Raw genomic sequence first — 27,550 nt, 5'->3', positions numbered from 1 at the left:
TCACCTGGGGCAAAAACCAGAGACCTGAAAAGAGCAGTCCACTGTTTTCTGGCAGAGAACCATGGCTCCAAACTTGGAGGCGCTGGCCCTCATCCCAAACGATTCACACTTTGCTGCAAACCGCCCCAACGCCTGCTGGAGGTCCCAGCCTGAAGAAGCCAAAAGAACATCATTATCTGCAGAAAGCAGGGATCAGATTGATAGAGGGGATGATGCAGCATCTGCAGTATGGCAGACATTGAGCCAGACTGTGGTGATGAGCTGAGACAAAAGGCAATGCTTTGAGTTTACTAGTCAATCTCCTTTCCAACCCTCACCTCATTACCTCAGCCTGTTAAAAGCCCTTCACAGTAGCCAATCAAATGAGAGCATGGTAGCTGAAATGAGTTTGATTTTAAGAGCAGCAAACTCATTTTTAAATTGTTTCTTTAGTAGACATATTTACCATACCTAACTTTAGTGGTATACCAATGAAGGGATTTACCCACAGTGGAGAAATGTCATGAATTTTGAATGTCCGACGAGGAAATTGTCATAATAAAAAATGTAACAGTAAAGCCCAGCCCTGTCCACAGTAAAAACTGGACTGTATATTTCTCAGTGTTAAGTTCCATTAACTCCCAAAGTGAAATTTACAATTGCAATACTGTGAGTGTCCACTTGAGGCTGGCTGCAGGAACACCAGAAGTCCCGTCTGAACACCTGTTTAACAACCGGTTTTTACACTAGAAGTAAACTGGTTTACAACCTGGTTAAAAAAACCAAACATGTCTCATTAGCTAGTGTCTTCATGTGCTCTCAATGGTTTAGATCAGCGGTTCTCAACCTTTTCAGCCCAGGACCCCAAAAATGAAGGTGCATGAGACTGGGGACTCCCACTGTCCCTGAAGGTGGTTGAACACAGCCATGCACAGTCCAGAATCTTGTGCAGACAAGGCCGCCCATAAGGGGGGATATAGGGGAGAGCTTTAAGCTGAAAAATAACCACTCTTACCAAAGAAGCAAGTACATTTTTTATTCATCTGTGTGGTAGATGGCCCTCTTAAAAATGGGTGTCAAACCCTTTAGTTAAAAACAGACATAAAATGGGTTAAAAATTGCAAAAAAATTGGTGGAAAAGGTGGTGAAATTGGATTGTAAAAGTGGCAGAAATTAGTTTGAAGTGGCAGAAATTGATGAAATTGGCAAAAAATTAGTAAAAAGTGGCAAAAAATTTGTTAAAGCAGCAAAATGTGGTTTAAGTGGCAAAAATGGGCTAAGATAGTGGTAAGGGAATCAAAAAAGTGGTTGAAATGACTTTAAGTTGGCAAAAATGGGTGGAAAATTTGGTGAAATGGATGAAAAATTGATATAAACTGGCAAAAAGGGTTAACTAAGACAGAAAAATGGGCAGAAATTGGTTACACCTGCAAAAATGAGCATATCAAATAGTGAAATGTGTTTGAAATGGGTGTAAAATGTGTTTGAAAGTGTTTAATAGAGGCAATGATGGGTCAACAGAGGCAACAATAGGTGTAAAGTGGCAGGACTAAGTTTAGAAGTGGCAAAAACAGGCAGAAAAAAAGTGTTGGAAAGGTTTGAAATGAGAAAAAAAGGGTTTTAAGCGACAAAAATGTGTTAAAATTGGTGGGGAAAAGTGTTAAAAACTGGTTAAAATGTAGCAAAATTGGTGTAAAGGGGCAACAGTATAATTTTGAAAATATTCTACGTTTTTTTTAGGGCATCTCATGACCCCCATGGGGGTCCCGACCCCAAGATTGAGAACCCCTGGGTTAGATTACATTTAGGAAACACCTCACTGTGGACTGATTGGTGCGTCTCATTTGATTGACAAATAGCTCGACAGACAGAAGCTACATTTCTGTCAACCAGAATTCTAGCTAGCTGACAGGAAGTCGAGCTTAGTGGGCGGGCCCAAGGGTTGATCCAAAGTTAAGTTGAGACCGATTTCAATATGCCGTGGATTGGCTTCAAAAGCAGTTAAATTGAACACTTTGGGAGTTGAATTAACACTGAAGTAGAGCTGCTTTGTTAAAACAGAAGAGTAAATTATCAACACAACTGGGAGTCATTTTTACACTCTTCAGAGCAGATTCACCTGTAATATTGAGTTTGATTAACACTCTACAGTGAAAACAAGTGTTAAAATTTAACTCAATTTAAAGTTGATTTAACTCTAAAATTTCAACACTGGGGAAAGAGTAAATTTAACACCAATCTGAGGTGGGACACAGTGTTAAAGAGAACTCTTTAAGTTCCAAAAGTTCAGCAAAATTCTAGTGTAGAGAATTTCTTTTCTTGTGCAAAAACACAAGCTCCTGTTCACAAGCAAGTTCTTGCTGTGTCCCAGTCCTTCCCAAATGACAGACGAATGTGAGTGCCACTCTTATCTCACAAACACCAGCCATAGAAAAATGTATGAATCTGCTGGCAGAAAGCCAATCCATGCAAACTGAATATGTTAAAACTCATGACGCTCTGATAATTCTGCAGCTCAATGGATACGAGTGCTTGGAATGTGTGGATTTTTCATTCATGAGGCAGGATGGAATCATGCTTTAGACAAACCGCTTTATCTTAATGAGCACTTTATTCTGTTGCAAAGGGAAAAACAGCTCTGTTGGTAAATGCATATTTGCCCATGCAATTTCTCTGGTTAATCACAATGAATTGCATCCATCTTATCACATTTTTAAATGCCACTATTTTGCATTTGTAATTGTTTTTGTGTCATTTTGGCTTTCCATAGTCTTAAAACTAAGGGACTTCCTGTATGGCTACAGACATGGTCTTACTTTATATCACTGTGGCTGCAGGGAGAGGCTGATGCGGTCTAACGCAGTGGTTCTCAACCTTGGGGTCGGGACCCCATGGGGCTCGTGAGACGCTGAGAGGGGGTCAAAAGATGCCCTAAAAAATAAGCATATTTTCTAAATTATACTGTTGCCACTTTACACCAATTTTGCTACATTTTAACCAGTTTTAACACTTTTTCCCACCAATTTCAACTCATTTTTACTGCTTAAAACCCTTTTTTTCTCATTTCAAATCATTTTCAACACTTTTTTTTCTGCCTGTTTTTGCCACTTCTAAACTTAGTCTTACCACTTTTCACCTATTGTTGCCGCTGTTGACCCATCATTGCCTCTATTAAACACTTTTAAACACACTTTACGCCCATTTCAAACACATTTGACTATTTGATATGCTCATTTTTGCAAGTGTAACCAATTTCTGCCCATTTTTCTGTCTTAGTTAACCCTTTTTGCCAGTTTATATCAATTTTTCATCCATTTCACCAAATTTTCCACCAATTTTCTCACTTTGGTGAGAGTGGTTATTTTTCAGGTTAAAGCTCTCCCCTATATCCCCCTTTATGGGCGGCCTTGTCTGCACAAGATTCTGGACTGTGCATGGCTGTGTTCAACCACCTTCAGGGACAGTGGGGGTCCCCAGTCTCTTGCACCTTCATTTTTGGGGTCCTGGGCTGAAAAGGTTGAGAACCGCTGATCTAACCAAAGTATGTAAAAATGGACATGAATGCACCGTGGATCTTAGTTAATCATGATTAATGCGATTAATCTTGCTACATACAGTATATTTACTCTGGTTGTTTCCACCTCTGTTTACAGTAAAGTGAAAGCTCCTTCTGTCTTTCACCCATAATCCTTTTCACCTGGGAGATGTTATCACTTCAAAAAAAGCCTACTGGACAGAGACGTAACAACACGCCCCAGGAGGAGATCAATACCCCCTTCATGTATTTTTACAGCGCTGACTAAACATGTTCGGACGAGCTTTAACGAGACGATGGGCTGCGTCAGAACCAAATTGATTTAAGCACTCGTGTGATGTGAAGAAGTTTCTGGAGAAGCGAAACAGACGGGGCTGAGTGGGCGAGTTCTGGCTTCCACCAGGTCCCAGATTACGCAGGCCCCATCTGAGCTGGCAATAACACATTTCTTGTCAGTGTCTTTAATCTTAATGCAGTTGGCAAAAGGCTTTCTGCTTTCTCATGGATTCCAGGAGCTGGAGAGTCCAGGGCAGGATCTCCCACACGCTTGCATAGGAACGAACACAAACACCTGGACGGAGAATAGACAGGCACCGGCTTAACAGCACTCATGAGGAAAACTGACACAGCTCTGCCTCGTGAGACTGATGGCGTTCTGGCTACAGAGCTATTTCTACTCATGGCCTATTTCATCCACAACCAGGCCGGCTTTCATTCTATCTGAACTATTATCAGCGACAGACGGAGGCTAAATGCACACATGCAGCAGGAAAACCAGCTAAAATGAGCACTGCAGCAGGAATACATTTGATTCCAGTCTCCTGAGCCTGTGGTCCAATCATGAATATTAATTTTTTTTCATTTAAATTCCCTGCTGGCCTTATCTCTCCTCCCCCTCCCTCGTTATTCTGCTGCTATCTCAGGTGGCAGCAACAGCTGTCAATCCCAAGCTGTGCACAGTGTGAACAGGAAGCGTCCTCTGTCTCCCGCTGCAGCAAACACATGAATTTTCCATCATTCTCGGCCTCTTGAAGACAGAGGCTGATTGTGTGTGTGCATATGAATAGATAGAGAGAATAGGGCTGTAATTATTAGTCATTGTGCATGCTGACAGAAGCAATGCAGGATGGACTTAAGACTTACAGTCTTATTAGACGAAACACTGGTGGTTAATTCTTAAAATCTGTGCAGTAAGTGCAGCAAGGATGTCCTATGATTTAAAGGCTACAAAAAAGACCACCAAATCTGTGTCATCTGTGTCATTTGGTGTCAAGAGAGCCCTTATTACAGCTGAAAATCATTCATATGACATGTTGCCTCAATGCACGTACTGCAACTTTAAGTAACTTGCCTTATGGCTCCCTCTAGTGGTCAGTTATGCTCATGGCATGCAAATACTGTATAAAGCAGTAATACTCAACCTGTGGCTCTTCTGTGATGATTTGTGGCTCTTTTATGTCTTAATTTGAAATATTATTACCTCAGAAAACCTTAAAAATGAAACTTTGACCTCAGAAATTATCCACTGAAGGTTGCATTAATGAGTTTTCTTTCACACTCTTGTACAGTTGGCTTCAATTGTCAACCTTTATTTTTTTGTTGCCCTTATTTGCAATTTTCCTCCTTTATTTGCCACTTTATATCTATTTTTACAGCTTTTTAAGCACAAGTTTTGCCCATTCTCACTGATTTAAGCTGCCTTTTTCCACTGAATGCCACTTTTTTCCCATTTTTGCCACTTTTGTCCATGTTAGTCTCTTTTCACTCATTTTGGCCACATTTTTACAGTTTTTTTTTTTTTTTTAACCAATTTTGCCACCTGTAACCCAGTTTTTGTTATCAATTTTTGCAATTTTTCACCAGTTTTTGCCTCTTTTATCTTGCTCTCTAGCTATTTGCAATTTTTTCCCCCCTTTTTTTGCCATTTTATGCCCATTCTTGCACATTTAAGCTGCCTTTTGCCCATTTTAGTTATTTCTATTTTGCCACATTTGACTGTTTTTGACCATTTTTGCCACCTGTAACTTATTTTTTAACCAGTTTTTGCCACTTCTTTGCTGCTTTTTGACCATTTCACCACTTTAACTTATTGTTATTGCCACTTTAACCCATTTTTTACCGTTTAGATTGTGGCTCTTACAAAGGTTTTTTTTTTTTTTTTTACAATTTGGCTCTTTGGTTGATCAAGGTTGAGTAACACTGGTATTAAGTCTACTATTTTTCTTGGCTTAGTTCTCAAATGATCACAAATTAAACCAGCACACCTAGAAAAACTACTTTTGACTCTTTTGATGCAAATTATTAAAAATTTTAAATAAAAGTTGAGACTAAATATGTCTGATACAGACAACTATTGGAAGAATTTTAGTGATATTTTTAAGGTGACGTATCATGCTCCTTCCCCACCTATAAATCTGAGGTTCTCCACTAGTCAAACCTCAGGACCCTACATCACTTCCCTAATAAGACATTGCAACCAAATTTCTAAAAAATTTGAACCACTTGAATTTATTCAACGAAAATGTGTCTGATTTTGTCCTTAGATGGAGCACAACATGGAACGGAAAAGGAGACAGGCCAAAACAAACATGGTAATATATCTATATGTTGCTGGCATGGGTGGAGCACGGAGGTACTTATTACCCAGGCCCACACTAGGGAGGGGGCCTTGAGACGCCTGCAATGAAAAGTGTATTTTATTTTATTTATTTATTATTTTTTTAGTAATTAGTGTCAATATTGAATCAAAAGGGACTAATGAATTGGTCAACAGACTCAAATTTGTGTCAAAAAGAGTAAAAGCTTTCAGTACAAGCAAACCCAACTCTGTAATGTAGGCCTCTGAAAGTGAAAGTAACATCACTCACTCCAGACAGAGCCATCTATAGGGGAGTTTGCTATCAAAGATGTCAAACCTTTCAGCATCTCTGTTTTGTAGGTTCTGACATCAGCAGCTGGTTAGCCTGTTTGACACCTGCAGAGAGGAAACATGTTATTAGGGTTATTTCCCTCAGTGTTTGCTGTAAGGAAAGATTAATTTAGAGTCAGAAAAAGGAATTAGCATAATGCTAGATGTGGCTTACAGTAACACAGTAAAAGTAGCTCATCTCTTACACTAACAACTATTTGGAGGCGACAGAATTGCCCATGATTTTATCTGGCTGAGTGTTATCCAGCGATAATTCACCAGTCTGTCCTAGTTTACTTACAGCAGCATTAGCTCCAGAGTTCATCAGCAAGGGTGAAAAGGTGCAAAGACGGCTAGAACTGTGGTTAACTTCGCCCCCTAAAAGAAACCTGAGACCCCTCTTCTAGAAATTTCTTCCCCAAATATTTATAAATCAAAAACCATTAATTATACATTTAAAACATAGTCCAGTTACGAAAAATCAAAACTTGAATATTTAAAAAGTGATAAAAGTGTTTTTGAAAAGACGTGATGACGTTTCAATGACGCTAACAATGACGGCGTTAAAATTAAAATTCCGGGGGGAAAAAGGGAGACTGGCGGATTTGCTCTGATGCTACATTGACTAAATATAAATCACTGCACGTCGATATAGAGGACAGTAAGGAAGAGGAATGTTGAAACCAGCATTATACTGATCCTGGGACAGTTTAAAGTAAGCTGCTTCTATTATATAAACCATTCTTTAGATATTCTTTGTTATGAAGTGAATGCTATTTTAAGCTACACCTGCTGAATAGCTTTAAGCTAGCAGGACCAACACTGAATAAATCCGACTGACCATAAAATTATGAACTCAGGGAGTATTTTATAAGTACAAAATCATTTGCATTGTGCGCTAAATATATGTTGATAACATACCAGAGACTACTGGCTTGAGTTTCTCTGAGATAATGGTTGTTTGTTTAAGATTAAGTCATGATAATATGCTAAACTGTTTAAAGCTTTATCAACAAGTGTCTAAAATGGCGTCATGTTACTGTGTCAATCCTTTTCTGACATTAAATATGAACTTTAATAGAAACTCGACAAGTACTAATAGTTTTTCTGAATATTTGAGGTACATTTTTGACTGAATGTTTATAAAAATGTTAAATACATCTATTTTTAACCACATTAATTATGTTAATTATATATTTTGTTTGCAGGAAGGTGTTGGATGCCTTCCTAATCAGAGGTGCCTGAAGACTGCCTTCAAAACCTGACAAGGTACAAATGCACATTTAACATTTTATTAAATGCATGAGAATAATGTGGGGCAGGGTCCTAGAAAGAGTTAAAGGGTGCATGACAAAAATATATTTTCTTTGACATATCTGCGTCAACTAGGGCTGTTTCATTACATAAAAATCATGATCAAGATTATTTGGATTAATACTATATGATATGGTATGATAGGAGATACTAACCAATTAACACAACTGCTCATACACCATTTTATTGGTGAATTTGAAATGATGAAGTAAATTGGTCACATTACCTTGAAGGTCCTCCATGAGATGCAACTGAAATTCTTCTAAACTTAAAACAAAAAGTAAGGCAATTTGTGTTTGGTACATTATTTCTTTGTTGTAACAATGCCTCTTTGTAATAAATTTTATACCGTTGGAAAGCCTGTTTATTTCCCTTTTAAAGGATGCCACATTTGTAAGGATCATGCATTTGTGGGATGAGCAGCAGAGCTGAGTATGTGGGTTGCGCCCATTGCTTTAGTTACTTTTTGTTTTAAGTTTAGTTAATTTCCAGTGATTCAGGTCTGACTTCTTACAAACAATTTCCATTAGGGTCCACTGATCGAATTGTGTTTCTTATAGGAATTAGAAAACAATCAAAAACAGGCTTTTTTCCCTGGTTTACGTTTGAGAAAATCTGTCTGCTTCTGATTTTCGTTTTGGTAGGGAAAAAACCCGAAAGGACACGACGAGTTACGAGTTTTGTATGACCTGCATCTAAAGTGAATTCAGGAATCAAAAGTAGGGAGTTTTAATCCCTGTGCTGTTTTGTTATTTTTTAATATTTCTTCAAAAATTCAATTTTTTGAGTATAAAAAGATGACATATTTTGTTATTCTATAAACAACTTTTTTACTTTTTTCATGCATGGATAAAAAAAGGTGATGAAAATACACTGCAGTAGTTGAATTGCCTTTACATTAGGGCACTCAAAATATTAAAATTAAACTCATAATGAATCTCAGACTTGTTTCAGCCAATCACTCTTTTTTAATATTTTGAAATTCCACTATTTTACCTTTAAAGTGTGTTTTTCCTTCGATTTTTTGTCATTTCTTTAAGTAAGGGTAGTTCACTTTCTGTTCGGATACTGGCCTGCTTCATTTTGACAGAAAATAAGGAATTTATGACAAATCAAAGATTATGACATGAACATAACCACAGAAAAAAGAACTTGTGATGGATTGAAAATGAAAATAAGGTATGGTTGTGTTTGATAACACAAGGTGCAGATGACTTTTGACTTTTCCACTGAGCTGTCTGCCAGATTTTAAAGTGAAATGAGACACTTAGGAACAGTGATGGATTTATTTTACATCACTGCGGCTGCAGGGAGATGTTGCAGAAGTTCAACCAAAGTGTGCTAAAGGGACAATAAAGCATGTGAATAATGCAATTTTCCTCAAAAGAGCAAGAATTATGGACCTTAATCACATTACATTAATGTAACGCATTAGTGCTGACAGCCCTTCTTTTATTGATCCATATGTAAGTTAATATTTGAGTGAATTAGTGCAGCTATTTCTCAGAGGAAAGCATGCACATTGTTGTGTGTGCAACACTGGAGTACACTGCTCATCTGCTCTTGTCTTTTTAGTTACCTTATGTCTTAATTAATCTTGTGTCATGAACAAAACAGCATAAGGGCATTACAAAAGTAAATATGAATTTTCTTATTTTTCTTGATCATGCAGAGCCTAAATCAAAATTTAAATTAAAATTCAATTAACTGATCAGCCTTAGTGTCAACTCATCCAAACAAACGCTTAAGGCAGTGTTACTCAACCCTGCTCAACCAAGGAGCCAAATTGTTGAAAAATACCTTTGCAAGAGCCATAATCTAAGTGGTAAAAAGTGGGTGAAAGTGGCAATGAGAATAGGTTAAAGCTGGCAAAATAGGAGAAAAAGCTGCAAAAAAGTGGCCAAATGGTTGAAATAAAACTAAAATTGGCAAAAAACAGAAAATGGTGTGGGGAAATGGGTGAAAAATAACTAAAAAAAAACAGAAAATGGTGGGGGAAAATGAGTGAAAAATAACTAAAATTGGCAAAAAGCAGCAAAGTAGTTTGGGAAAATGAGTGAAAAATGACCAAAATTAGCAAAAGTTGGGGGAAATGGTTAAAAAATAACTAAAATTGGCAAAAGGGCAGGGAAAATGATTGAAAAATAAATAAAATTGGCATAAAAACAGAAAATGGTTGGGGAAAATAAGTGAAAAATAACTATAATTGGCATAAAGCAGCAAAATGATGAGGGAAAATGAGTGAAAAATAACAAAATTGGCCAAAAAAAAAGGTGGGGGAAAATTATTGAAAAAAATGGCAAAAGGCAGCAAAATGTTTTGGGAAAATGAGTGAAAAATGACTAAAATTTGCAAACAGCAGGGGAAAATGACTGAAAAAAAAAGTAAAATTGGCAAAAAATTGTAAAATGCAGGGAAAAATGAGTGAAATAACTAAAATTGGCAAAAAGTAGCAAAAAGGTTTGGAAAAATGGGAAAAAGTGATGTGATGGGAAGAGGCACCTTAAATGGGCAAAAACAGGCAAAAAAGGGAAAAAAATGCAATTTGTGAAAAGCAGGATAAAAGTGGCAAAAAAAGGTAAAAAAGGGCAATAAAAATGCAAATAAGGGCAATGGAAATATACAGACAAAAAATAAAGGTTGACAATTAAGTTTGACAGCTAAAGCCTGATCTAGAAGTGTGGGAAATAAATTGCAATGGATAATTCTGAGGTCAAAGTTTCCCTTTTTTATGTGTTTTTCCGGGGGAATAATATTTAAAATTTAGACACAAAAGAGCCACAAATGGTTCTAGAGCCACACGTTGAGTTACACTGGCTTAAGGCAATGAAATGACAGGAATAAAAAAAACCACACTGTTCATAAATGTTGAAACTTACAACCCCCTGTACTTACAATGTAATTGCTTGTGCAGAATAAGATGGTTTAAATTTAAAGTAAAGGCGCGAATGCAAAAGAAGATTTTCATCTTCATTCCAGGACAAAGAGTCAGCTTGAAGTGACATTTCATCTGATATGATAAAATTCAGCTGTGATACGTTACAGCAGCAAACAGGCCTTCTTTTTCCGCCCTTTGTGTTTTGCATAATGTGTCGTGAATCAGTGCCCCCTGACACTTGAACAAAAGTGAGGTTCTTGCTAGAGCAGGCGCCGTTCACAGCCGCTCGGCACAAAAGTCTTTATTGGGGTCACATTCAGCTCGGCAGACCACCCAGCTGTGTGGGTGGGGACACATTCATGACTGTGTACCCTCTGCTTCACTGTGATGACAAACGAGGAAAAAAATAGTCATAATTCTCTCTTAGACATAAATGACCAGTGGCACCTTTGCTGAAAGAAGCCTCAGTTTCCCCCTGCAGCTGACCTCCAGGCTGGTGTCACTGCAGGGTGAGTTATGGCAAACATGAAAGACGCTAAACTGGATTCAGAATGCCTTCAAAGCTGCTCGTATGTAACATTAATCTGTGAGTAGGAAGCATGACCATAAGACACAGCCTCCCTTTATCTACATCAACTCAAAAGTAGACTTATTGTCCCCACGGTTTGAGTTGTACATACACGGCCTGCAGAGGGCAGTATTCAGCAGAGAATGATGGCAGAGAAAACCCACAGAGGTGGCCGGGATTTGGCACAGCTCAGCTCAGATGACATCAGGCATATTATTGTAATGTGTGGTGCTGGTTGTCAGAGGGAGTCCAACACAGCGGTGTGCTTAGAATAGCTGTGAGATTTAAGCTAGTCTCATTAATCTTTATTATGACGTTTGAATGAAAGTACAACAGTAGATTTTAGAGTAATCCTCACAGATTTAAAAGACAGCATCATATCATTTTAATATCAGCTCTCTCAATTTTATTTCCCATGACACTACAATGTTTTAACATCCGTGTCTTTCATTATCTTTGCACAAATATTCACTATGACTTTAAGATGAGCTGAACAGATTTTGGAGGTGAAAGTTAAAGGTAATTTGTCCTTATGCTCATCCCTTTCTTATAAGATTCGTAATCACACTGTGCGTGGTCAGTCAATGGCAGTGAACTTTTTTTTGTAATCTTAAAGTTGGAATCAATTCCCATCATTACCTGCACGTTTTAAGTAAATCAAGCAAAATTTAACCATAAAATGTGGGGATCAAAACCTATTAGCTCGTTAATGGAAGTCATGCAGCTGTTAAAATGACCCTTTTCCTGCTTGAACAAAAGAAATGAGGAAAGCAAACAGACTCCGTGTGAGGTCTGTCCATGCACTAATAATATTATTCACACTTCATTTAGTTGAGCGTTCCTCTCTCTAATAAAACTTGAGGTAAAAACATTTGGATAAACAGAGAAAACCCCTTTTATTACAGAAATTAGCCTTTGAGTTTGCTCTGAGGCTCCTCTGATGTGCTTTCAATGCGGCCGATGCCTTTAGATGTGTCTGATTGGCTCAGCTGTTAAAATCACAAAGCTAATTGGATGAGCTGATAATCTTGATGCCATTACTTCACTGCTGGATCCTAGGTGAAGGATTACAGCGATACACACAAGCAAAAATATGTGCTAGATTAGGAAGCAAAACATCACAGGAAGGAGGACAGTAGAAGATGCACCCTGCTGGGCTTTTTTGACATTTTGGTCATAGGAATTCTCTGTGAAATAACGATAATGCTTTATACCGCTTGTCTCATCATTCTGTGCAAAATATTAGTTTTGTGGTACTTAGTGTTTTGACTTTTTCTTTCATATTTGCTTTAGTTCCTAGTTAGACAGTCATGCCAAATTAACACATTCTTTACAATAATAAAAGATGCGTCTTTCTATGACCAAGAATGAACCTTTTACTGTTAGTGTTGTAGATCTGCAATAACTAAATTCGGTTGCCTGTACTCACTGTAAACATGTATAGTATTTGCACATTGACAAGCAATATGGTGGGGCTGCACGGTGGTGCAGGGATAGTGCCGTTGCCTCACTGCAAGAGGGTTCCTGGTTTGCTTCCCCGGGTACTTCCCACTGCCAAGACATACTCCATCTATCCATTTTCTATACCCCTTATCCTGTTTGGGGTCCAGGGGGTGGACTGGAGCCTATCCCAGCTGTCAGTGGGCAAGAGACAGGGTATACCCTGGCTGGCATATAGAGACAGACACGCTCACACTCACACCTACGGCCAATTAAGAGTCACTTATTAACCTAATGAGCATGTCGTTGGCGGTGGGAGGAAGCCAGAGTACCCAGAAATAACATGCAAACTCTGCACAGAAAAGCCCTGACTAGGTTAATTGGTGACTCTGAGTTGTGAGAGTGCCTGGCGTCTCTCTCTATATGTCAGCCCTGCAATTGGCCAATGACCAGTCCAGGGTGAACCCCACCTCGGCCAATGACAGCTGGGATAGGCTCCAGCCCACCTGTGACCTCCGTTATCATCCCTGTGGATAATATATAGGAATTAAAGATTGTTTAAAGTAATAATTAGTATTATATTCTTAACAACAGAATTAAGATTCTCAGCAACAGCTATAAATACTAACTTATAAAAAAACTGGAGTTGACATTTGTCAGGGAGCAGGAATCCCTGCTTTATGAAGTGTAAATGTGATGCATTGCAGCCCTCTAAAAGCAGCAGTAATTGTAGTCATTTCTGAACAACTGGGAAGTTAATAGTTAAACATAACCTCATGAAGCCTATTTATACCTGCTGATACTCAACTCAGCTGTAAGAATTGGAGAAATACTAGTATAAAGGACTGTTCATGCTACTGCATGCACACTGCTGCCCTCTAGTGTTTAAGGTAGATTTGTTAAGTCTTTTTCCGACTCCAGAATCAGTGAGTGCAAGCCCTCATTTACAGTGACATTGAGCTGATAGAAAAATAAAATACAAGATAAACAAACAATGAAAAATATAACATGAAGGGACTAGAGCAGGGGTGTAAAACTCAATCGCAGCAGGGGTCGGATACTGAATTTAGGTCTAACCTTAGAGCCTAACAGGGTCAACATTTAACCATAAACTGTCATTTGCACCAGTAAAAAATGGGGAAACATAACTATGTACTGATGATAAATGGGTTTTCAGATTTAAAAAAGTAAAAATTACAAGTTTAACGGCTCAAAATCTGATATGAAAGTCAAACTTAGTTCAAAAGGTCAAATCACAAAATTCAAAGTCAAAATAGTGATTTTAAAGGGCAAATACTGTATATGAGATAGAATTTCAAAGTTGGGAGTTTTAAGAATGGAAATATTACATAAAATTCCAAATCACGAGTTTGAAAGGTAAAAACGTGTTAAAGTTTTGAATTGTGAGTCTGAAAGGTCAAAATGTGAGATAAAAAGTCAAAGTAAGGAGTTGAAAAAGTCAAAAGGTGAGATCAAATTTGAAACAGTGATTTGAAAAGATCCAAATATGACTTTAAATTCACAACTGTGAATTTAAAAGGTTGAATATTGATGTAAAAATCAAAATTGGGAATTTAAAAAGTCAAAATATGAAATAAAAGGTCAAACAATAGATTTGATTGTGAGATGCAAAATTGAAAATATGAAATTACTCTTTACTTTTTCAACTTTCAATGGTTAAGTTTATATAGAAAATCTGCAGACCTCATACCAGCAGGCAAATTACAGCAGAAATATGACATGATCTTGCGGGCCGGGTACAACAGTACTTTTGCAAGCAAAAGTTGACAGTGAGGTTTCAGGACATATAACCTCCGAACTCAAATTAGAGCATCCTTAAATCATGTTTAACATTTGTGCACAGTTTTACTAAAATCCTCCAAAGTGTTCTAAAGACATTATGCTCACAACAATGGTCTGGAAAGCAAGAGAGGAAGATGAGGCCAAATGGTGCTGACCCTTGAACTATGACCAGTGAAATCTAATCAGAGCATCCTTTAGTTTTGGTGAACATACTGCAAAGTTTGAAAAAATCTTTTAAAGCGTCCTTGAGATACTGTGTTCACAAAAATGGCCCAGATTGACACCCATGCACACGTATGTATGGATGGACAGACTGATCACCTGAAAACAGGTGTCAGCTGTTAGCAGCACAGATGCATTAAACAGTGATCATTTAAAACAGACATGCAACTTATAAAGAATTTCAACATAAGATCAAATAAATCATGTGTAATCAGAGGTTTAGAAGTTAAAGAAGAAACCTCTGCAGTGATTCTTAAAACGTTTTACCCTGAGCTCTGACTGTATGGTGTAAAAATATATGTATACTTGATGTTACATTTATTTTAACATCTAGGCATTGATATACTGACTTAAAACGACTCTTACGTTAAGATAAACATTGTTGTTATTATAGAATTAAATAGATCATTAAACCAAACCACAGTAAAAGTGGTGTAGATGGATTGATGGATAAATCAAACCAAAAACTACGACCTCTAATCTTTTGGGGTCGTAGAGGATAACAGTATTTTGTGATTAACATTACATTAAGCAGGTTGTGTTTGTGTTGAAAACACTGGTATGCTCTCATATCACCACTGTTTGAAAAGAAGTTTTCACATGATGTAGTATCAGAGCAGAATACCCACAAAACAAGACTTTTCCTCATTTCCTCTCATTGGCTGAGCTCCACTTTTAAGTGAATGTTCACCAGCCATCTCTGACAAAACACAGAGATGTTTATGCAGTAAAATACAAGCATGTAAAACATCATGAAGCATAACTGTGATTGCATCCACAGTGAGTTCACAGGGGGGGTTCTGTTATTACATGCCCCATACTCCTACTCCACAAATGGGCCATTTGGTAACACTTTAAGTGTATCGCTGAATTCAAACACCAGAAATTTATGGCTGTGCGCTTTCAATATTTGGAAATGTGATGTATATTTTAAAGTGTAAATAAATCGCATACAAAGATAGCAGGTATTAGGATTCTTTTGTGAGTGAGCCTGTGCAGTGAGGAGGTTCAAGTCATGAGTTCTGTTGAGGACCAAACCAAGCAAAACACAGTCAGCCTGCACTGAAAGCTTTTGTTGTAGGACAAAATGGCCTTAGTGTTAGCCGGGTATTTTTCTGGTTTGGGCTGGCAAAATGTCAGACCTCATTATAGTCTACTCCACAGGGCTAACCATAAAGATATATGTAGTAATGCAAACTAACTAAGGGAAAGGTGGGTTTTAATGCTCATTTGGAGACTTTGGTTACAGGTATATGTTTGCTGGAGGACAGATATAATCATATTTAATTTGATAATGTTCAAATGGCACGATAATGACTGTTGACCTTTGCTGCATGTTGGTTGAAGCATGTCTGATTGTGTTCCCTATGAATAATTTCTTACATTGTTTAACAAGTAGATAAATAGAAGGTCTAATCAGCTGATTACTGACCAATTTGCCTCAATTGTTGTTCAGGAACGAGAGCGAAAGGAAGATGTTGTTACCATCACACACTTCATGAAGTGTTGAACATGCTAACGAGGGGGAGACACTGGAGGATAAGGAGACAACAAGGAGGACTCACTGCACGAGCTGCAATCCTGTAAGTGAACTAAAAAAATAATTTATTATGAACTGCTAGTCTTGGGCTAATGGTAGCAATGGCTGACAGACACCTGCTTACTAGCCGGAGTGCTACAGTGCCTATAAAAAATATTTATAAAACAGATTTCTACAAAGTAATGTAAACTGAATAAAAATATATATAAGGTAAAATAAGTGACTGCATAAATATTAACCCTCTTTACAGTGACTGAACTAATTCAACAGAGGTCCAGAAAAAAATGGTGCTAGTAGTCTCAGAATTAGTGAAATGGTGATCAATTAAGTGCAGTGAATGTGTCTCAAGTGATTATAGTATGAAGACACCTGTATCTGGAAGGTCCAGTCATTGGTTAATCAGTTTTCCTGGCTACCATTACGCCATGAAGAAAAAAGAACACTCCAAGCAACTCAGAGAAAATGGTATTGAAAAGTATAAGTTAGGGGATGGATACAAAAACATTTCCAAGGCTCTGAACATCCCCCAGAGTTCAGTTAACTCCATCATGAAGAAATGAAGGAATATGGCACATGTGTTAAACAGCCTAGATCAGATTGTCCTCACAAACTGAGTGAGCGTGCAAGAAGGAGACAAGCGAGAGAGGCCACCAAGACACCTCTGACTACTCTGAAGTAGTTCCAAGCTTCAGCAGCTGAGATGGGAGAGACTCTGCAGACAACAACTGTTGGCTTTACCAAAAGGCATGTGGGAGACTCCATCGTCAAGTGGAAGAAAGTTCTTTGGTCTGATGAGACCAAGATGGAGCTTTTTGGCCATCAGACAAGACACCAAACACTGCACATCACCACAAACACACCATCCCCACTGTGAAGCACAGTGGGGGCAGCATCATGCTGTAGGGGTGCTTCTCAGCAGCCAGCTCAGGAAGGCTTGTAAAGCTAGAGGGTAAAAAAAGAATGCAGCAAAATATATGAAAATCCTGGAGGACAGTGTATTCAGTCTGCAAGAGAAGTATGGTTTAGGAGACTTTAATTTTCCATTAGGACAAGAAGCCGAAGCATTCAGAGAAAGCTACACAGAAATAATTGAAAGACAACAAGGTGAATGTTCTGGAGTGGCTGAGTCAAAGCCCAGACCTTAATCCAACAGAGAATTTGTGGCTGGACTTGAAAAGGGCTGCTCAGGCCCAGGGCTTGAGCTGTTTTGCAAAGAAGAATGGAAAATTGCAGTGTCCAGATGTGCAAGCCTGATTAAGACCTGTCGACAGAGTCAGTGCTGTGATTGCAGCCAATTGTGGCTCTCCTAGTGACTTGAAGGTGGTGAAAATGTATGCAGTCCCTTATTTTACCTTATATATGTTAATTGGCATTGCTCCGAAGAAATCTGTTTTCTCTTTGACATCAAAGGGTTGTTTTTTTTGGTCAAAAGAGCCAAATTATATCTACCATGATTGATTTTTAAAAACAATAAAAGTGTAAAACATCTGAGGGGGTGAATACTTTTTATAGGCACTGTCTCTCTGTCTGTATTCGTGTGATGGTTAGTGGGGGTTAGCTTGGCGTCAGTATGGCAAAATTAAAGCCACTCTAGCATCAAATAATAATTAAATTGGCATGTTGTTGGGTTTGGCTCCTTTTAAATGACAAGAAACTATTACTGTAAAATACCAAATAGTAGCCGGGGCGTTTATTTGTCTCAATCACTGAGCAGACCAGGCGTTTATTTGGTATTTTACAGTAACCAGTTTGAGATATAGATAGCCATGTGTATCCACCAACATAAAGGTCACATTGAGATTGCCTTCTGCCTCTTTAAGGACTAAAATATTGAACCTGTCTCACAGTAAAGTTAGTATTTCCATTGTGAGCATCTTACCTAGGAGGAGTTTGTCTGTGCCTGCAGCCCCTCTTCCATGTGGAGTCCCTCAGGGTTCCATACTGGGTCCTATCTTATTGTTTTTGTACATGCTACCCCTGGGGTCCATTTTTAAGAATGTGGTTTTTATTTCCATTTTTTTATGCTTATGATAAACAGCTTTTTTTCCATTGAAAATCAGATCTTCTTACCCTGTAGGCTCACTCATAGACAGTCTCAGAGACATGAAAGGAAGAGTTTAATTTTCATACTACTACTGAAAAGGCACAAGATCAATGGATGCCTGTTCAGCTAGTGTCATATAGTTTATTTCCCTAGACTGCTTATGTTTACAATGTCATATGCATTGTTGCTCTGATTTTGCTTTATCCATTTACCCTTACCAAACACTGTCTATGGGATGTTTCCTAAATGGATGTGAAATTAATCCTGTATTATGAATAAGTGAAACATCGTCTGAGTAAAAATCCAAAAACAGCTAAAGAAATTCAAATGGTGTTCATATGTGAGTACCTGACTGTGCTCCTGTTTTTTAGGATATTCAGTCTAAAAATTCCTGTTTGGCACTTTATTTCTGTCAGTTTGTTTACCCTGCCTGTGTTCAGACGTCTTTGTGGTCCTTTAGGAACATAGACTTGTCATTAATGAACAATATAAGAATGAATTGTTTGGGATCCACCAGCAGCTAGGCGCAGCCAGGAATCGAAAAAGAATGCAAGATGTAAGTCCAAGCTAATCAGCGCCTCGGCTGCTTTTCTTGGCGTTGGCCGGGCCCACCACAGTCCTGCAGCCCTGGAGGACAGTGTAATTACAATCTGCTATCTCGCTAAATGGAGCTCTGGCTCCTATAAAGCACAGTGATGACATGATTAGTGTTTTCCTGCTCATCCAGGCCTTGTGAGTGCAGATGATGACAGCTGTATGCGGTTGGGGTAGCAACGCTGGAGTGTTCCTCAGCGCCTTTAAACGCAACAGCACCTACCACAGCGAATGCCTCTTGTGTGAGCTGGAGAAGCTAACAATCTGTCTGCATCTTTAAGTTAATTATGCAGCATGTGGTTTCAAAGGGTACATGACTTTTTGAGGGCAAATGAAGACAAATTGCTTTGTCGTGTGGAGTGATGAGAGGGGTGTGAGTGGAGGTTATCTTTGCCACACACTGTTTAACTTTCTTTTAACATAAGGCAGATAGGATCAGATTCTCTTAGTTTACTTTTCAGGAGGAAAATCAGGATGTGGCCAGTATGTTAGTAAAAACAGAGATAGAGCTCTTAATGATTATAAACATCTGAATGAATTTAAACAAAACCTGCAAAACACAATCCATTAACAGACTTGAGTATCACAGATCACACATGTTTACAGAGAAACCTCGGTTATTTTTATCCCTTTATACATGCTGGATACTTATATCTCTGTCTTAATCATCGCGTCTTATTTGTGCCTATGATGTTTATTTTTGTCAACCATTATTTGGAAATCTGAGAAAAATGCGACCACTTTGGCTCATTGCAGGCCGATGTGGTGCACTCATCTTTTTTTCTATCATCAGAAGAGCGTGACAGCAAATATTAGGGGGCTTTCACAACTACAGCTCATTTGTTCCAAACCTGATGATAAAATGATTTATTATTGCATTTTTTCCAGTGAGTTTTGTTGTGTTCATACTGCAGTATTCTACAAACAAATACACACACCAACAATGGGCCACATTACAGCCTGCCTTTCTAAGTAAGTACACTAGGGCTGTGTTTTTATCTTATTTATGAATCCTTCATTCTTAATGACACTAAGACGGTGCCGGTCCTTACAAATAAAAGCAAGTATTAACTGTATATTTATGGTTGCATGGGTAGAGACAAGCAGCAGCTTCAGGCTGGTTTCATGTCAGTTGTTAGCTGTAATGCTCCTAGATTAGTCATGTTGACTGAGTCAAGCCTGTTTAATGCTTGATGTATCCGCAAGCTCAGGAGTGTCCACGCGTCGAATGTGACGTCAAATATTAAGACACGCCCCTTCGCGGGGGTCCAGTGCGGCCAATTTTTGTCTGGCCGTGCAAATCCCTGAAATTTCTACAGACGCGACAGACATCAGAATGGCCGATTTTGAGAAAGTCCGAAAATATAAACACCTGTATGATTCTTCTTTGAAAGATTACAGAGACTGTCATGTACTTCCTCATCTATCTCTTGCATTGGCCGTACAAGAATAGTGTACTCCCCCTCGTCCTTCCTCTCTTAGTGGAGTGGTCGTATTGACCATCCCCTCTCTCTTTTACGCTGTAACAACAACAGTAAACACAGCAGCTCCTCTTCGTGGTTCTCCATGATGTAAACAACAAATCTTCCTCTATGACTTGCATTAAACACTCTACAGATGTGATTCATGAAGACACTGCCCCGAGCTTTTGGGAGAGTATCAGTTTATCAGCGAAGAGGAAGCCGGCACTAGGTATAAATGCACCAGGCGTTTCCGCATCAGCTTTTGTCCGTGCAGCCGTCCGCGTGGAGAGCATAACCGAGTCTTAAGTATGGCATATTTTGCACTTGACTTGACTCCTGTCTAAGTTTGTAAGGTATTTTATGTTTTAGAAGCCAAAATAAGTCCACATATCCACTATGAATGCAGCAGAAGCCACTCTGCTGCTGGGCATGAGCGACCGGCTCGCTCAGACCGGAAGGCTCGCGTGATCTTATTGTCTAAACCTCGGGACCATCATCAGCATCCCAATGCAAAAACTGCGACCCAAATTTCTGATTGTTTTTGACCATCAGGGTTATCCAATGGAAAATATCCCAGTTTAAACCTCCAAAAAATGCAAAACAGGCCACAAATCAAAGATGAGAGGCAAAATAAAGCTTGTTTTGAAAGAGTTTTGTTGACATTTTTGACACAATTTTATTTCCAGGAACCACTGGAAAGGGGGAGGAGTCAAATGCATGCTGCCAGCCAGTGGTCAGGGGTGAAATTACACCAAGAAAACTACCGTACCAACAAAGTTAATTATCAATTAACAAAATATTGATACTGCATTTTGAAATATTGATAGATTATCGTGCCGCGAAATATTGCAATATTTTAGTGTATCGATATTTTCTAACACTCCTAAACAATACTATATAAACAAATCCCACGTGTAATCTGCTTGTGGCACTTTGCACTGAAGACACAGTTTTGCCAGTTTACCTATCCACAAAATTTGTCATGGTTGACTCTTGAGCAGCAAGGTCAAATGCCTAATTAACATTTGGCTAGATGGGTATATTTATCAAAAGTTTTTACACCAATCACAGAAATATAGAGGTTGACAAAGTCAGTGCATGAACGAGAGCGGGGCTTTCAAACTGTGCTGGTGTCATGGTCTAAATTGTGATCATGCTGATTGATGTTAAATGGTGTTCTTCTCTGTTAAGTTTTTATTAAAGACATATCCGATGTTCTGGTTTTGATATCATAATGAATATATGAACAAGAACATGTTTGTGAGTACTCTTGGTGTTTCCGTCTGTAGTAACTATAGCATCACAGAGAAATGCTTTAAGGCCACTGATTAACATGGCCACTCTTTTAACTGTAACACCTGTTGGTAGTGTCAGCAGAGAACCTCTGACTGCAGGATGCAAAAGTAGAGACCAGCATGGTAGATGTTGAAGCTCTTGTGTTGAACGGTACACCGAACTTTTCCAGTACAGTTTACTCAAAACAGTCTAGAATTTGCTTATATTCAGTATATTTGTAGGTCAAATGCGTCTCTGGTGTCTCATAGTGTTTAATCCAAGCTGGAAAAATAAAAAAAAGGTTACGTGGATCTCTACAAGGTTGCAATGCTCTGTAGGCTCAGAAAAGACAGCTCCAGTCATTCCATAGATAATATATGCACCATGAGCCTCAGCCACAAGAGGAATGCACATCTGCTACCAATAACAAAATCAGTTCATGTTGTCAGGTCAGGTGACGCTGAGCTGAAGAGGCAATGAGTAATGTTAGCCTGCTAATTTTATGCTAATTAGTGTCCAAGGACCTAAAGCTGTGCAAAGACCTTATTGGATTTCAAATTATTGTTATTATTCCTATTTTTTATCATAGGTTGTTACTGAAATCGCCTGGTAGCTGCATTAATATTGCTACTGCTTATGCTGATACTCCTAATAGAGTTTGATAAGTCAGCCTGTTGTGGTTGTTTGGTGGATTATGTTCTCAGGTTGCTTGATTTGTTTGAAATAAAGTTTGATTGTCGTGTGTCCAAACAAACTGGACAAAGAGGGAATGTTCCAGATGTGAAAGCTGCATGGAACCTGGGAACAAGATATACATATGAGACTGCTGGGACACGGTGTCCCATCTAAACGTGTCTCTTGATGCTGCCACCATGTTTGCTAAAGTCCACGTAAACTCATTCAGTAAGTCAAATGGTCTGCCCTGACTTCAACAATAGCACCATTAAAATGTTACGCTCTTATAATTCTCATTCACTCTATATTTTGTATCCCTCCCCACTTAAGAAGGAGCTTTTACAGTAAATTAAACACAGATATCCATTGAAGGAAGACCTCAGTGCTACAGTATCGCTGTCCCTGACACCTGTAGAAATATTAAAGGGAACTTTGCACTCCATTAAACAAGAGGCCCAGTAGGGAAGTGGCGGATTCTGTCATCAGAGTAAATCCTCCATGTGCAGAGAAGCCTGACTGGGGATCTGCCACAGTGTGAGTTACTGGCTCTTTCTCCTGTCTTGCAGGTGCTGGTTTGTGGAGCGGGGAGCTGGTGGGGGTCTTTGGAGGCTGGGGGGGTTTGCAGGGAGTGAGTGATGTTCGATCTAAACAGCGTGAACAAAGCAGTCTGAAGGAAATGGTTTTGGCCTGAGCTGTGTGGAAAGAGGCTGTTAACGGTGCGCTCCAATAATATTTCTATTAACGACCTCTCATTAAACTCTGTTTTCAGCTGCTAAAAGACGCCATACGCTCCCTGCGTTACACCGCCACCATTTTATATAAAAATTAAAGCTTTTATAATAAATCCACCTTTCCATCACATAATTCTTAGAGATTTCTAACTCTCGCTTTCCTGACGAGTGGATAAAATGTCTTTAAAGTGGTTTTACAGTATCAGTATCAGTCCAGGTATTCCATCCCAGGCGAGATTTTGAGCTTGTTATTTTTAAACTCCAGAGGTTACACTGATCCATAAATCACCTGACCCACTGTGTCCAAACGCTCCTGCTCGGCCTACATGTCCAATGGTGGATTTATGATCTGCGGGTGTAGCAGCCAGCAGCAGCACAGCCTCCTCTGGGCGCACTGGCGCTCTCCTGTGCACTTGTGTACATATTTAGAAAAAGTGTGGGGTGGCTGAGTGCTGTTCTGCGGCGGGTCAGACCACCTGAGCTATCTGTTATGATGCTGCCGCACTTCTCCAGCTGCTCAATGAGACATGAAACTAAAAGCAGGAATCCTTTATAGGTGAGAAGAATCAACACTAGCCGTCGGTGGTTCTGGGACTGTAAAGCACATAAATAAAATAAAGGGCTGAAACTTGACGGATGGCTGGGTGGTGGTAGAATCTGTGCTGTAGGCTCTTTTTTTTCAGTTTCACATTCATCTTGTGGAACTATGTGCTTTCAACAAAGCTTGGCAAAGAGGTAAATAGCAATAAAAGGCAATTGGAGTGTACATGCATCCCTTGCCAAGTGTTAGAAAAAAGATATTCCCTACACTGAGCGTCTGGCAGCACAGCTTTGGGTGGTGATGTCATCTCCAGGTCCACAGTTTCTGTTTGTTTCACCTCCATTATATGTGAAGGTTCAACAGTCCGGAATCGGCTGTGGTTTCTACGCTGAGACACATTTTCCCTCGTTCGGTGTCCAGTAAAGGCCTTACAAGGCTTTCAACCTGATTGAGACAAAAGAAAAAAAAGAGTTTATATACCAACCGCATGCTTCTCTGTGACATGTTTCTCTAATTCCATTAGAAGTAATGCCTCTTTCTACTCCCATTCATGCCTCAGGATATTTGGATCTGATTTGTTAGTTAGCCCAACAGATAGAATGACGTGCTTTTTCTCAGCTTTCAAAACTGGCAGGCATGACTGATTGACTAAATATAAAGACTTGGAGAGAAGAAGTGAGTAAGAAGAAATGGATTATTGGTGATTATATTTAACCTTTTTAACTCATAAATCATTTCATTGTGATGCCACTCTGAGGGAAGCTTAACTGTTGTAATAATGGTGCACAGCTGTGTGCATTTGGCATGTTGTTATCATTTCACTGTGTTTAAATTGAATAGCAGCTATAAAAACTGGTATTACTCATAGGCTTAATAATTCACATCCCGTTAAACACAGTTTAGTATTTTATTTAGCCTAAAGTCATGAAAAAATCCCTGAAACAACATGAAGCTAGTTAGCATTGCTAGCAGGCCTTCTATCGACTTTCTTTAGAAGTTTCTAGTTTGTTTGTTGCCTCCAGCTGGAGATATGTGCTGCCATACCTCAGTAATGCCTCCGCTGCATTCCTTGATGTCATATTGCACATTTTTATTTGTTATCATTAGTCCTTTACACTAGGGCTGGGCAGTTAATCGAAAATAAGATTAATTCTCAATCTGACCTGCTGTAATTTTCAAATTGCAAAAGGTGGAATATTTCTTTGACCTGAAATTTGTGTCAAAATACCAGTTTTAAGGTTTTTTTTTTTTTTTTTTTGCAGCAAAGATGTTATGCATGACATATCATGTAATCATTTAGGTGCCCTTTTTTAGAATAGTCCACCAAAAATCCTACCTTCTTTATTTTTTAACTTTTTTCTTATTAAATAGGAGAATGACAGAAACCAGGGCTGTCCCGATCCCGATCGTATGTACCGGATCGGAGCCGATGTAAGCATTTTAAATTGATCGGTGATCGGCAATTTGATCCGATCAGCCCAGCCGATCATTTACATCAGCTGTTGTTAGACGGAGCACAATTTACGACAGGACGTAAACAAATTGTTATTTTGACTATTGACTCTGCTTCACTTCCTCGAAGTTGAACTGAGGTTATTTGAGTTCACTTTTTTGGCTGCTCAGGTCTGTCAGCTGTTTTGACCAGTTTAAGGTGGATTTTTGACTGTCTGCTTTAATTCAAACACTGCACTAAGTGAAAATGTCACTTTATTTTTTGACAAATGGTATTATATATAGAGCACAATTCTGAGCAGAATTGTGATTTTATGGGTTTACTACGATGTTGGCTGTGCTGAGTTAAATGGAATACGTTTGAAATACATATCTAGTTGTTATTCAGTTTACTTCAGTTATTTTTGCAAACAAAAACCATTGAAACTCTAATCTAGGTAATTATGAGTATTGGATTGAGACTCGGTATCGGTAGATATTCAATATTAAAAAATCGGATCTGAATGTGTATGACTGGGATTAGTTAATGCATAAGGCAACTTTATATAGCATCCTCTGCCATCAGTGTGTGATGTGATAATAAGCACTCTCCAGTGCTTAGACAACTATAAAAACTCTATGTGAGCTCAAGTTAATTCGTCAACAGTTTTATATTCCTTATATTTAACAAATTATACTCTGGATGGGACACGTGTAAAGGTACACTAAATGTATTTTTACTGTCTGTTCCCAGAGTCCATCTTGATATGGGTAAAAGGAGCTTCAGGTTCACTCCTGGATTGGGCTACAGGAGGCATTATGTCCTGAGGAGCTGGTCTGTTTAAGTCTTTTTAAAGGTAGACTGAAGACTGATGACTTTCAGCTCTGTGACTCAAGATTTGATTTTTCTTTTCTGTGATTGTAATTCCTCTAGTTTCTATGTTTGTGTCTTTATTATTTATGCTTCTGCCTGTCTTGGCCAGAACACTCTTATAAATAAGATTTTTAATCTCATTTATAAGGGTGTTCTGAGGTTGAAGAAATTCAAATAAAATAAATGATAAATGCTAGGACAGTAGCTTGATGATAATAAAAGTGCCACTCAGTTTTACATCAGAATGCACATTTCAGACGTTGATGAACACAATGGAAGTCATCACACTGATATAGATATAGCTTTATTCAGTCTTAGAGACCCTCAAAATATTCTTCATCTTAAACTTTGACAAGACTTGTATTCTGGATTTTGCTGTATTTCCAGTGATGCTTCTTACCAGTTTCAGCTGTTTTTGTGCTAGTCATCAGTGTCACTGGGTTTAACAGCTAACAAATTAAGGTGGTGTACATTTAACTGCTAAGAATACTAACTGTTTTACCCAACAACAGCTCACTGAAGCACATATCCAGTGTCAAATGGCTTTTATTGAGTTCATGAAATGGCTAACTTTCAAGTGGTGTTGATCTAAGGATACTGTGCTGCTATATAAAATTCAGTAATCAAACCATGTTAAAAAGAAAACAGTGGTGGCTTTCATGATAATTTTATCTGGCTTTGCAATCAGTGCACTGTGAGGTTTCTGCAGCTAACTGCCATTGTGTCATGTAAGTCCTCTGGTGGAAATACAGCTCATTTACAGCGGAGTTCTCCCCACGGTGTCAGGAAGAATTTGTCCTTTGCTGCGCCTGTGTAATGTGTGTGTAAGAGGATGTATGTTTCCTGTCAGTGAAGAGCGGTCGTCTTATTTCCTGTGTGGATGTTTCAAAATTTTCTACACAAACATTTTCATTGGCTCCAGGTCTGGTTTTCACCACATAAAGCTTGGAAATGCCCGACGCTGTGTTTCCTCAGCTGGTGGATAACTTTCATTCCTTTCCCATCTCTTCCTCTGCCATCCATTTCCCCCTCTCTGAATCCTCCTCGCCCGTCTTTCAGCACCTAGAGCAGTCAACACGACTCTACAGTGAGCTGAAGACAAACTAAATCAAGTATAATGGACAGGAGAGGAAATATACTTCTTTTGACTGTCTTGACTCCACCACAGTGTGGTTCCAGAAGTAAAATTCCCATTCCTTTTTTCCAGAGCAGATTTCATCTTTACTCATCATGTCTTGCCATCCAAGGTTAGGACTTTAGTGTTTATTTGCAATTTCTGTGGGGAAAATACTACACTAGCAATCCTAGAGTGCCACATCAGCATCTTTCACTGGCAGAGCCTGCTGTTATCATGGAAATAGACTTCACAGAGCATGTCAGACGGTTCAGGCCTCCACATCATCCATTAACCCCTGAGAATTGGACACCTCGTTGGGCATTAACCCTTACATAAATTACAGTAAAAAAATGAACTATTTTTTACATTCTAATGTTTGAGATGCACTCAATGAAACATATAAACAAACTATAACAAAATACATATGTTGCTTTTTAATATCAAAGTATTAATATATTTTGTAAGGTCAACTGAGATTTTGAATAGGTTTTTATGGATACACCATATTATTGGTAGGATATCAGTATTGGCAAATATTAGCTGAAAAAGTGAATTATCTATATGAAATAATGCTGGTATTCACAACTCATATTTTGGCTTTAAAATCTCTCTATATCA

The 27,550-nt window shown here is 38.7% G+C and overlaps 1 protein-coding gene across 1 annotated transcript in view; it reads right to left on the bottom strand.

The window, feature by feature from the left end:
- LOC121529536 (nicotinamide riboside kinase 2-like) overlaps nucleotides 1–27,550 on the bottom strand; it is a 41,304-nt gene continuing 13,754 nt past the window's right edge. The window contains exon 3 of the mRNA XM_041817466.1: nucleotides 1–149. Coding sequence (XP_041673400.1) covers nucleotides 1–149 — 149 coding nt within the window. The remainder of the gene's footprint in view (nucleotides 150–27,550) is intronic.

Source organism: Cheilinus undulatus, linkage group 21 (genome assembly GCF_018320785.1).
Source record: "Cheilinus undulatus linkage group 21, ASM1832078v1, whole genome shotgun sequence".
Lineage (NCBI taxonomy): Eukaryota > Metazoa > Chordata > Actinopteri > Labriformes > Labridae > Cheilinus > Cheilinus undulatus.
The sequence above is the reverse complement of the archived record's forward strand: the minus strand, read 5'-3'. Positions and strand labels throughout refer to the sequence as shown.